General features: G+C 46.6%; 1 protein-coding gene across 2 annotated transcripts in view; it reads left to right on the top strand.

Annotated features, from left to right (window-relative positions):
- Positions 1–13,478, top strand: part of LOC140406169 (zinc finger protein 106-like) — a 125,809-nt gene that overhangs the window by 47,669 nt on the left and 64,662 nt on the right. Inside the window, exon 5 of one of the 2 annotated variants that reach the window (XM_072494304.1) lies at positions 1,479–3,707. The exons of the other annotated variant lie outside the window; for it this stretch is intronic. Coding sequence (XP_072350405.1) covers positions 1,479–3,707 — 2,229 coding nt within the window. The remainder of the gene's footprint in view (positions 1–1,478; positions 3,708–13,478) is intronic. 2 annotated transcript variants of the gene reach the window in all.

Genomic DNA, 13,478 nt, shown 5'->3' on the forward strand with positions numbered 1-13,478 from the left:
CAGATACAATGTCCACTAAAAGGAACATCTTTCCAGATCCTTCATGGCTTTGCTCCCAAAACTGGTTGTTCTCCAACTGTGCCACAGCCTTCCACCTTGGGTGTCTTATGCTCAACCTCTCCATCACCCCAGAATTGTTTTTTTTCTGCTAAAAGACTGAATTTTAACAGCCATGCCTGTTCTGGCCACTGGCTGAAATTGGACCCCTCAACTTCCATCTCCTATCAACCTAAACTACAGCCAGATTTCTCAGAAGTCTGCCCGGCACAGCAAGGAATTCCAATTTACAACTCCCCCTCCAAGAAATAAATCTGCAGATGTGGTTTCTGTTTCAATTGGAGACTGTCTCAAAAACGACACGTTTTGAAACCAGTCAATACAGGCAATGGATTGCCTCACTATATAGACAGCAACAACTAAGTACAAAGCACCACCATGATTTTTGAAGTATTTTGACCCCTGTAGAGCCCAATACTTTTTTTAAAGACATGAATTTCTCAAATGACCAACAGAAAGAATTGAAGGATAAGATTTCACTTTTTAAGAATTTTGCTGTAACAAATTTAAATCAACATTGGTAAAACATTAACAAACAACTAATGCATCAAACTAAAGAAAAATGTAAGTTTTGCATTCAGTAACACAAGCAAAATATGTCTAAAGAAACACTTTTATCCATAGAGTGCTTTAGTTCTCCCCGCCGTTCTTATAGGGCAGTGAAGACCTGTTCCTGGGGGAATTCCAATTTTTCTCCTACCTGCCTCTCAACAGCAACTGTTCTTTGTTCTGAGAGATTATGTGAAAGGTGCTAAGATTGGCACCCACATCTCAATGGCTTTCTATTCATGTTTTTCCCCATGGCAACCAGATCGCATCGACATTTCTCCAAACTGAGGTGTTTACCAGAAATGCAAATTTTACGTTCTTTTCCAGAATTCACTGTTTTACTTAAAACATTGTCTTGCAAAGTCCAGCGTTCATGCCAATAGAAAAACTGTAAGAATGCAACATTTGGTCTTGAATAGGTTTGGATAGAAAAGTGGATTTTGAAGATTTATAATGGAAAGTGTTGAAAGAGTATAGATGCAGAGGAGTGAGTATATGGAGGGCTGTGCTGAAGCAAGTGCTGACTCTTAGACCGGTAGTCAAATGCAGGAAGGTAGGGAGCCACAATCAGTTTGAAAGCTGTGGGCAAATGACCTTAAAGAGGATTGAAGTGGGTTATAAAAGTTAACCATTGTTTTAACTCTAGGGATTTAGACCATGAAGTGCTGTAAATAGGTTGCTGCTAAGCAGAGATTGTTAACATCATTTAAAGGACTATTGGATCAGTATTTGGAAAGGAAAAATAAAATATACTAGAAAAGACAGGAAATGGTTGAAGAGCTGATGAAAAGTGTGATAAACTGGCCTCCTTGTGAGCTGTATATTGCATAATTCGATATGGTTGTGTTTTATTTTGGTTTCTGTTCATGTAGAAAGAATGATGCTTCCACACCAGGGAACCAGGCAACAGACAATGACGACAGGCGATATAGGAGGACACGGGAAGATAGACAGGCATACCCTGAGCCTGAGCACAAATATAACCAGTCATCTTGGCACCATGAAAATGGTGAGCGGGATTGGGAGTCACGTGATTACGCGAGTTGTAGATCGAGTGGGTTTCAGCATTGCCCTTGGAAGACCAATTCAGGGGGTCCTTTGAACCGACATTCATCAGGCTCAAGGGGATCTCACAGCTGGCATTTGAATGGCACAGGAGGCTCACCTAACTGGCATTCGAAACATAACTGGCATTCCAGTGGGCCTGGGGGAGTGGCTAATTGGCACCCCAAAAACCAAGGGGGAGCATCCATGTGGAATGCCAATTCCAACAGCAATGGGAACAAACAAACTCACTACACAACCAATCATCCAAATTCAAGATTCCAGCCTTGCAATAAAAACAACTCTGCAGAGAAGCTGGATAGGAAGTGGAGTAAAGGGAAAGCGTACAAGTTGAACAAAATGGACAGTCGAAGTGCAAGAGACTGGCATGCCTGGGAGAAAGCACAAAGCTGGAGACGGCCAACTGACAGCAGAGGTGATTCAGCGAACATGTGGAACCTGAACGATTACAGCTTTCAGGACTACGGCATGGATTTCACCACCGACGATGTGCCAAATGAAGGAATGTTGAGTTTTATGCAAAAGGGAAACACACCTAGTAAAGATGATCAGAGTGGGGGTAAGAGCTTGAGCCCATCGAGGGATAAGAGGTATCGATGGGCCCCTTACCGATCTCTCAAACCTGCAGAGCTGCCTGTGGCAGCCAAGGATCCTGGGACTAGAAGCAAAAGTAGTGATGATTCGAGGAGTGGTTGTACGATGCATCAACCAAAAGATCTTGAGACACAAAACGAGAGCAGTGTTGCCTCACTCCCTGAGAAGGTCAGTGAAGAACCAAATGATTGTTCAAGTTCTCTGATTCAGCAAGGAAGTACTTCTGAGAATGAAAACAAAGCAATGGACAAAGGTGAGAGTCAAGATCCTGTCAGGCTTCGCACCAAATTGTTTCCTCCTCCTGAACTCTCGCTCTGTGCTTTAATTCCGAACTCCAAGAGTCATTTGAGAGAAAATAAACCTTTGTGTCGTACAGAACGTGGCAAGAGCTTGAGCACGCCCACCTTGGATGGTGAGCATCCAGATGTTTCCAGTAATGCTGTATTCCAGCCAAATAGCGCACCGAATGCATCAGGAGCTCAGCGTTCAACACAAACAACCCGAAGCCTGACTGTACAACCTTCACTGACCAGGCCAAACAATGACAGTAAATACCATGTGGATAGCAGTTTGAGCGAAGAGCTCCGGCGTGCCAGGGAAGCACTGAGGTGCAGTCAGTCTGAGCACAAACAACACAGACAGGCAGAGGCTGCAAAATATGACCAGCGGGAAAGTTGTAGGCAGACCACAGAGGGTAATAAGGAAAACTGGAAAAATAGCAATAATAAAACATCCCACAAGTCACAGCCCACAGCGGCTGATAGAAGCCAAATGAAGGAAGCACTTTTGGGCTGCAGAGAAATGACTGAAGAGGAATTTACTGACATTGCAGAAGAAATAAAGCTAGCTACGTATGTAGACTCTGCCGGCACCTGTTCAGGTCAGGGACAGCAAAGTTCAGATACAGTGAAACGACAAATGGCTGTATTATGTACTCAGCATGCTGTGAATTCTGAACTCTCAACCACAAAAAGTGATTACAAGGCCTTCTGCGCTTCAGAGAGTGGTGTTCAATCGCCGACTACCTTCTCCTTCACAATGCTTGAAACCAAAAGTGACAATGAGATTCAAAGCGCTGTACACAGCAAAACAATTGATAATTGTTCCTCTGACTCGGAGCTGCAGAGTGAAGGGGCTCAAAGCTCCAGCCATCTTCTGACTGAACTCAACAAACTCGGACTTCCCACCTCGGTGCAGAGAGATCTGACCCGCCACATCAACGCAAAATCAAGACCTGGGACTCACGCCCATGAACCAAATCTCAACATTGCACGCCGCATTCGAAGCATTGGGAGCCAAAGGAAGAGTGAATCAGAAAAGGAATCTGGCCTGAAGCCAACTTTGCGCCAACTGCTGAATGTGTCACGCCGGCACGTCAACTGGGATCAAGTCATCCAACAGGTTGCTAAAAAGAAGCAGGAGCTTGGCAAGGGTTTACCAAGGTCAGTACAGAGAGAAATTGATTTTCTGTTTTCTTTGAATAACCTGGCTGGTCGTTCCAGTAACTTGTGATCTTGTCTTGACAACTGAGGTGACTGTCCCATCAAGGAAGTCACAGTTCTTTTTAAAAAAAAAAATGTTTTTATTAAAAATGTTTCATTGATAACAAACACGACATCAGCATCAACCAGCCCAAAAAGCTGCTCATGCACAGTACATGTGATAATAAAAAAAACCAAAAGGAACCCATAGCCGATCTTGTAACTTCTCCCAGTCCAGCAAAAATAACCTACTGCCAACAATAATAATAACTGCCCCTCCCATTCTCTCCCACCCCCACCGCCTTCTAACAGCTGAGATGGTGACTAATTCTTTAAAGTAGGAGATGAATGGCCGTCACCTCAGGTAGAACCACTCCATCGATCCCCCAACGATGTACTTGACCTTTTCCAAATATAAAAATTCCACGAGGTCACCCAACTAGGCCGAAGCGCTGGGCTGAATGGAAGATCTCCATCCCAGCAGAACTCTCAGTGAGGCAAAGGCAAGAACATCTGTCTTTACCCTGGTCTGCAGGCCCGATGAGTCCAACACCCCGAAAATGGCCACCATCGGACAAGGCTCCAGATCAATATTAAGAATCGCTGACATGGTGCTAAAGAAGGAGACCCAAAAGTTTGCCATCCTTGGACACGACCAGAACATGTGGGTGTGATCAGCGAGCCCACGAGAGCACCGCTCACACCCGTCTTCCACTTCATCAAAGAACCCACTCGTCCCATCCTTAGTTAGATGAGCTGTGTGTATCACCTTGAGCTGAATCAGGCTGAGCTGCATGCAGGAGGTGGTGGAATTCATCCTACAAAGGGCCTCATTCCACACATCCTCAACCAGAATGGGTCCGAGCTCCCCCTCCCACTTCACCCACCATTGATCTGCCTGTAAACACTTGAAATGCCCCCCCCCCCCGGACCCAGACCTCGCCAGCAATATGATTCTGCCCAGTAGGGAGGGTTGCGGCGCTAAGGGAAATATAGTGGATAAAATCGGCTAACTGATAGTTACAGAACAGGTGTGCCCCTGGCAGCTGAAATTTCACCGAGAGCTCCTCCCAACTGGCAAACACTCCCTCCGTGAACAGACCCTTTCCTTCCCACGACTTAAACATCGTATCCAAACCCAACGGCACAAACAAATGGTTTCCACATATAGAGGCCAACAATGACTTTTCTCTCAGCTTGTAATGCTGCCTAAACTGTCTCCATGTCCTTAAAGTAGAGGTCATCACCAGGTTCGAGAAATACCTTGCTGGGGAGGACGGGAGCAAACCCGTAGCCAAAGCCTGTAAACGTGAGCCCCTATACGAACTCTCCTCCATCCTCCCCCGTATGGAGTCTGACTCCCCCAGCACCTTCTCAACATTGGCCGCCCAATAATAAAGGAGAAAATTGGGTAACGCCAGGCCCCCAGACTGCCGGTCCCTCTGAAGTTACACCCTACGAATTCTTGGTGACTTACCCGCTCAAATGAAAGAAGTCACTAACTTATTCACCATGGCAAAAGAATACTTAGCAAGGAAAGTGGGGAGGCATTGGAACAGGAATAAGAACCTTTGTAGAATATTCATCTTGATTGTCTGGGACTCTGCTTGCCAGGGACAGCGGAAGGTTATCCCACCTCTGTAAATCGGACCTTGCCCTACTCACCAGACTTGTATAGTTCAACCTATGAAGCATAGGCCAATCATGGGCCACTCAGATACCCAAATACCGGAAGCTACCTCTGGCAAGACGAAAAGGCAATACTCCCAGATTGGCCCCCTCCCCAGGGGGTTAACCGGACAATATTCACTCTCCCCCAGATTCAACTTCTAGCCCGCAGAGGAGCCAAAGCTCCTCAGTATCTTCATAAGTTTGTTCATAGTGGAGACCTCGGTCCGTAACATAGAAGAGCAGATCATCAACATATAGAGACACTCTATGCTCCCTTCTCCCCTTCCATTCACCCGAAGACCTCAGCGTTATATCTAAAGGTTCTATCACTAGCACAAACAGGAGCGGCGACAATGAGCACCCCTGCCTTGTGGAAAATATCCCCGAGTGCCAGAATGGACTGGGAGCAGACACTTATAGGTAAATCTGTGACAGAACAGTGGGACACATTCAAGAAGGAAATAGGGAGACTACAGGGTTAATCAAGAAAAAGGGTGAGACCAACAAATCCAGTGAACCCTGGATATTGAGGGATATACAGCGTTGGATAAAAAGAAAAAAGGAAGCTTATGGCAGATATCAAGGGCTCAATACAGCAGAAGCTCTCGAGGTGTATAGAATGTGCGAAAGGGAACTTAAAAAAGGAAATTAGTGGGGGGCATGCAAGGATACTGGCAGGTAAAATAAAGGAAAATCCTAAGTTGTTTAACAAGTACATTAATGGTAAAAGGATGACTAGGGAAAAAGTAGGTTCCATTAAGGACTGCAGTGATAATTTGTGCGTGGAGCCGGAGGATGTAGGTAGGGTTCTAAATGAATACTTTGTCTCAGTGTTCACTCGTGAGAGGGACAGTGTGGGTACAGAAATCAGGAGAAGGACTGTAGTAAAATTAAAGAGATTAACATAGACAGAGAGGAGGTTCTCCGAGGTCTGGGAAGCTTAAAAGTAGACAAATCACCAGGGCCTGATGAAATGTGTCCCAACCTGTTGAGTGAGGCAAGGGAGGAAATAGCAGGGGTGTTGGCAATAATTTTCAATTCCTCTCTGGCCATACGGGAGGTGCTGGAGGACTGGAGAATAGCCAATGTGGTCCCATTATTCAAGAAGGGAGGAAGGGATAAACCAGGAAACTACAGGCCAGTCAGTCTAACCTCAGTGGTGGGAAAACTATTGGAAGCAATTCTGAGAGTCAGAATTAATCTGCATTTGGAGAGGCAGGGATTAATCAGGAACAGTCAGCGTGGTTTAAGGGGAGGTCATGTCTGACCCACTTGATTGAATTTTTCGAAGAGGTGACCAGGTGTGTAGATGAGGGAAAGCACTAGACGTAGTCTACTTGGACTTCAGCAAGGCTTTTGATAAGGTCCTACATGGCAGACTGATAGCGAAGGTAAGAGCCCATGGGATCCAAGGAAATTTGGCAAATTGGAGCAAGAATTGGCGAAGTGGCAGGAAGCAGATGGTGATGGTTGAGGTGTGTTTTTCTGACTGGAAGCCTGTGTCCAGTGGTCCCACAGGGATCAGTGTTGGGGCCCTTGTTGTTTGTGATTTATTTATATATATATATATATATATTATATATATATATATATTTAGATTTAGATATGAATGTAGGAGGGTTGATCAGTAAGTTTGCGGATGATGCGAAAATTGGTTTGGTGGTAAATAGTGAGGAAGATGGCCTTCGAGGGATCCAGGAGGATATAGACGGGCTGATCAGTGGCAAATGGAATTCAATCCAGATGCGTATGAGGTGATGCACTTCAGCAGGACAAACAAGGCAAAGGAATAGATGATAAATGGCAGGACCCTGGGAAGCACCGAGGATCAGGGAGTCCTGTGTGCATGGACAACTATCCCGTGAGGTAGCAGAACAGGTGGATACGGTGGTTAAGAAGTCATATGGTATAATTGCCTTTATTAGCCGAGGCATAGAGTTTAAGAGCAGAGAGGTTATGCCAGAACTGTATAAAACGTTGGTTAGGCCACAGCTAGAGTATTGTGTGCAGTTCTGAATCCGCATTATAGGAGGGATGTGATCGCACTGGAAAGGGTGGAGAGGAGATTTACCAGGATGTTGCCTGGGCTGGAGAGTGATAGTTATAAAGAGAGATTGGATAGACTGGGATTGTTTTCCTTGGAGCAGAGGAGACTTAGGGGGGACGTGATTGAGATGTTTAAAATTACGAGGGGCATAGATAGAGTAGACGGGAAGAAACTTGAAGGGCCTTTTCTGCGCTGTCTATGACCTTGAACTCGATGCATCAGTGCATACACTGGCCATAGGGGCTTTGTACAACAGCTGAACCTATGAGATAAATTTCTGCCCAAATCCAAATCTCGCAAGCACCTCAAACAGGTACTCCCACACCATCCTGTCAATCACCTTCTCGGCATCCATAGATATAACCACCTCTGGTTTGGGGACTGGAGAAGGAGCGAGGACAACAAATCGCAGCACCAGCATCTTAGCCCACATTCAAAAGAGAGTTAGGCCTATATAAACCACATTCCATGGGGTCCTTATACGTATTCAAAATGAGGGAGATGGAGGCCTGCGGACATATATTGGGCAATAATCCCCGAGCTAGAGAATCATTGAACATATCTACTAACAATGGCACCAACTGGCCTGCAAGCTGCTTACAAAATTTGACAGGAAACCCATCAGGGCCAGAGGCCTTACCTGTTTGCATCAGTCCAATGCCCCTCGGTACATCCTCAGAGCTTAACGGAGCCTCCAACTCCCTGCTGGCTCTATCTACCATCAGGAAGGGCAGCCTATCCAAGAACTTTGCCATGTCGGACCCACTCCCGGGGGCTCTGACCTATAAATATCCCGTTAGAATGTTTCCGCCGCAGTATCTTCTGTCTGAACGGAAACTAAGCTGCCGCCCAAGTCCCTAATCTGTGCGATCCCCCTGGAAGCCGCCTGCCGCCTCAGCTGGTGTGCCAAAAGGCAGCCTTCCAGTACTCTTAAACCACCCCCCTCAAGCGCCACAGCTGGCCCACCGCCTTCCCCATGGGCGGCAACTCAAACTGCATTTGTAACTGCTTCCCAGTTGCCAGCAACTGCGGAGTAGGGTCCTCTGAATAGTGGCGATCCGTTTCCAAGATTGCCCCCACCAGTCGCTGTCGTTCCATGCTCTCAGTCCTGTCTAAGTGCGCTTTATAAGAGATTACCTCCTCTCTCACCACTGGCTTAAGTGCCTCCCATAGTGTGGAGGGAGAGACTGAGTCGTTCCTGTTAAACCTAATATATTACTTAATAGTCGCAGGCATGCGCTCACAGAACCGCTTCTTCGCTAATAGCGCCACATCTAACCTCCATGACCAGCACTGAATGAGATCCGTCTCCAGCACCAGGTCCACAAAATGTGGAGCATGGTCAGAGATTACTATCACCGAATATTCTGCCCTTTTAACCCATGGGACCAGGGACCTACCCAATGTAAACAAGTCAATCCTGGAATAGACCTCATGCACAAGGGGAATAAAACCGAAAACGCCTGACTGCATGGGTGTAGAAATCTCCACGGGCCTTCTCTGTTCTCTCTCTCTCTCTCTCTCTCTCTCTCTCGCTCTCTCTCTCCACCCCCCCCAAAACATCTTACAGAGAGAGTCATAGATGTTTACAGCATGGAAACAGGCCCTTTGGCCCAGCTTGTCCATGTCGCCCAGTTTCTATCACTAAGCTAGTCCCACTTGCCTGCATTTGGCTCATATCCCTCTATACTCACCCTGCCCATGTAACTGTCTAACTGCTTTTTAAAAGACAGAATTGTACCTGCCTCTACCAGTGCCTCTGGCAGCACTTTCCAGATGCTCACCACCCTCTGTGAAGAAATTTCCCCCCTGGTCTCTTGTATCTCTCACCTGGGGTGAGACGGGACGGGATCAGCAGGGACGATAGTGACATTTAAGGAGCATCTTGACAAATACATGAATAGGATGGGAATAGAGGGATACGGACCCAGGAAGTGTAGAAGATTGTAGTTTAGTCGGGCAGCATGGCCGGCACGGGCTTGGAGGGCCGAAGGGCCTGTTCCTGTGCTGTACATTTCTTTGTTCTTTTTACATAGATTTACATAGAATTTACAGTGCAGAAGGAGGCCATTCGGCCCATCGAGTCTGCACCGGCTCTTGGAAAGAGCATCCCACCCAAGGTCAACACCTCCACCCTATCCCCATAACCCAGTAACCCCACCCAACACTAAGGGCAATTTTGGACACTAAGGGCAATTTATCATGGCCAATCCACCTAACCTGCACATCTTTGGACTGTGGGAGGAAACCGGAGCACCCGGAGGAAACCCACGCACACACGGGGAGGATGTGCAGACTCCGCACAGACTGTGACCCAAGCCGGAATCGAACCTGGGACCCTGGAGCTGTGAAGCAATTGTGCTATCCACAATGCTACCGTGCTGCCCGCAATCTTTGTTTGTTCTTTGTTAAACTTATGCCCTCTAGTTTTAGACTTCTCTACCTTTGGGAAAAGATGTTGACTATCTACCTGATCTGTGCTCCTCATTATTTTATAGACCTCTATAAGATCACCCCTAAGCCTTCTGCACTCCAGGGAAAAAATGTCCCAGCCTATCCAGCCTCTCCTTATAACACAGGCCATCGAGTACTGGTAGCATCCTCTTCTGCACTCTTTCTAGTTTAACAATATCCTTCCTATAATAGGGTGACCAGAACTGAACACAGTATTCCATGTCTGGTCTTACCAATGTCTTGTACAACTTCAACTAGACGTCCCAACTCCTGTATTCAATATTCTGACCAATAAGACCTAGAATGCTGAATGCCCTCTTCACCACCCTGTCCACCTGTGACTCCACCTTCAAGGAGCTATGAACCTGTAGTCCTGGATCTCTTTGTTCTATAACTCTCCCACCACCCTACCATTAACTGAGTAGGTCCTGCCCCGATTCGATCTACCAAAATGCATCACCTTGCATTTATCCAAATTAAACTCCAGCTGCCATTCATTGGCCCAATTGATCCAAGATCCTATTGCAATCCTAGGTAACCTTCTTCACTACCTACTATGCCACCAATCTTGGTGTCATCTGCAAACTTACTAATCATGCCTCCTAAATTCTCATCCAAATCATTAATATACATAACAAATAACAGTGGACCCAGCACTGATCTCTGAGGCACACCGCTGGTCACAGGCCTCCAGTTTGACAAACAACCCTCTACAACCACCCTTTGTCTTCTGCCCCAAGCCAATTTTGTATCCAATTGGCTATCTCAACCTGGGTTCCGTGAGATTTAACCTTTTGCAACAACCTACCATGCGGTACCTTGTCAAATGCTTTGCTAAAGTTCATGTAGACAACGCGGACTGCACTGCCCTCATCTATCTTCTTGGTTACACCGTCAAAAAACTCAATCCAATTCATGAGACATGACTTTCCCCTTACAACGCCATTCTGACTTTCCCTAATTAGCCCATGTCTGTCTAAATGCCTGAAGATCCTGTGCCTCAGAATACCTTCTTTTTTTTTTTTTTTTTTTATAAATGTTTTATTGAAAATTTTTTCCCAAACAACAATTTTTCCCCTCTTACAAAGCAAACGCAACAATAACAATACAGAAATTTTAAACAATACACAAGTAACAAAACCCCTTTATCTTTGACCTAAACTAAACCCCCCCTCCCCCCCCCCCCCTCCCCCTGGGTTGCTGCTGCTGGTCATCTGTCTTCCCTCTAACGTTCCCCTAGGTAGTCGAGAAATGGCTGCCACCGCCTGGTGAACCCTTGAGCCGATCCTCTCAGGGCAAACTTTATCTGCTCCAGTTTAATGAACCCCGCCATATCATTTACCCAGGCCTCCAGTCCGGGGGGTTTCGCCTCCTTCCACATGAGTAGGATCCTGCGCCGGGCTACTAGGGACGCAAAGGCCACAACGTCGGCCTCTTTCGCCTCCTGCACTCCCGACTCTTCCGCAACTCCAAATAGAGCTAACCCCCAGCCTGGTTTGACCCGGGCCCTCACCACCCGCGAAATCACTCCCGTCACTCCCTTCCAATACCCTTCCAGTGCCGGGCATGCCCAAAACATATGTGCGTGGTTTGCCGGGCTCCCGCCACACCTCCCACATTTGTCCTCCACTGCAAAGAACCTGCTCAATCTTGCTCCCGTTATGTGTGCTCTATGTAGCACCTTAAATTGAATCAGGCTAAGCCTGGCGCATGAGGAAGAGGAATTTACCCTGCTTAGGGCATCAGCCCACATACCCTCCTCTATCTCCTCCCCTAGTTCTTCTTCCCACTTTCCTTTTAGTTCGCCCACCGACTCCTCCCCCTCTTCCCTCATCTCTCGGTAAATCTCTGACACCTTGCCCTCTCCGACCCACACCCCTGAAAGCACCCTGTCCTGTATCCCCTGTGTCGGGAGCAATGGAAATTCCCTCACCTGTTGTCTAGTAAATGCCCTCACCTGCATATATCTCAAGAAATTTCCCCGGGGCAACTTATACTTTTCCTCCAATGCTCCCAAGCTCGCAAAAGTCCCATCTATAAATAAATCTCCCACCCTCCTAATTCCCAACTGGAACCAGCTCTGAAATCCTCCATCCATTCTTCCTCTCAGAATACCTTCTAACAACTTAACCACTACAGAAGTAAGGCTCACTGGTTTGTGGTTCCCAGGCTTATCCCTACAGCCCTTAACAAGGGCACAACATTTGCTACCCTCCAATGTTCAGGCACCTCCCCTGTGGCTGTTGATGATTTAAATATCTCAGCTAGGGGGCCGAAATATCCTCCCTAGCCTCCCACAACGTCCTGGGATACATTTCATCAGGTCCCAGGGATTTATCTATCTTGATGCGCTTTAATACCTCCAGCACCTCCTTCTCTCTAATATGTACACTCCTCAAGACATCACATTTTATTTTCCCAATTTCCCTAACATTCGTGCCTTTCTGAACAGTAAATACTGACAAATATTTAGTTAGGATCTCTCCCATCCCTTGTGGATCCGCACATAGATGACCTTGTTTATCGTTAAGAGGCCCTACCCTCTCCCTCGTCACTCTTTTGCCCTTTATGTATCTGTAAAAGCTCTTTGGATTATTCCTTTGCCTTATCTGCCAAGACAATCTCAGGTCCCCCTTTTACCCTCCTGATTTCTCTCTTACCTGTACTCCGACAAGTCCTATACTCTTCAAGGGATCCTCTTAATCCCAGCTGCCTATGCAGGTCATATGTCTATTTCTTCCTTTTGACCATGGCCTCAATATCCCAAGTCATCCAGGGTTCCCTACTTCTACCAGCCTTACCCTTCACTCAGAGGAATGTGCTCACCCTGAACCCCAGTTAACAGCCTTTTGAAAGACTCCCACTTACCAGCTATCCCCTTGCCTGTAAACAGGCTCCCCAATCAACCTTTGAAAGTTCCCGCCTAATACCCTTGGAATTGGCCTTGCCCCAATTTAGAATTCTAACTTTTGGGCCAGAACTATCATTCTCCATAGCTATCTTAAAACTAATGAAATTATGGTCACTGGTCCCAAAGTGATCCCTCACTAACACATCCCTTCCTTATTCCCCAAGAGGAGGTCAAGTTTTCCCCCCTCTCTAGTCGGGCCATCCACATATTGAATGAGGAATTCTTCCTCAATACACTCGACAAATTTCTCTCCATCCAAACCCCTAGTGGCTGTCCCAGTTAATGTTAGGAAAGTTAAAGTTCCCTACCATCACCATCCTATTTTGCGGCCAGCTATCTGTAATCTCCTTCATATTTGCTCCTCAATATCCCGCTGACTATTTGAGGGCCTATATTACAGTCCTATCAAAGTGATCTCACCCTTCTTATTTTTCAGTTCTACCCATATAGACTCAGTGGGTGAATCCTTGGATATATCCTCTCTCTGTACTGCTGTGATGTTGTCCCTAATTAGAAACGGAACTCCCCCTTCCCTCCTATCTCCTGGCCCACCTTTCCTACAGCATCTGTACCCTGGAACATTGAGCTACAGTCCTGCCCCTCCTTTAGCCATGTTTCAGTAATAGCTATAATATGCCAGTCCCATGTG

Source organism: Scyliorhinus torazame, unplaced genomic scaffold (assembly GCF_047496885.1).
Source record: "Scyliorhinus torazame isolate Kashiwa2021f unplaced genomic scaffold, sScyTor2.1 scaffold_333, whole genome shotgun sequence".
In the NCBI taxonomy this organism is placed as follows: domain Eukaryota; kingdom Metazoa; phylum Chordata; class Chondrichthyes; order Carcharhiniformes; family Scyliorhinidae; genus Scyliorhinus; species Scyliorhinus torazame.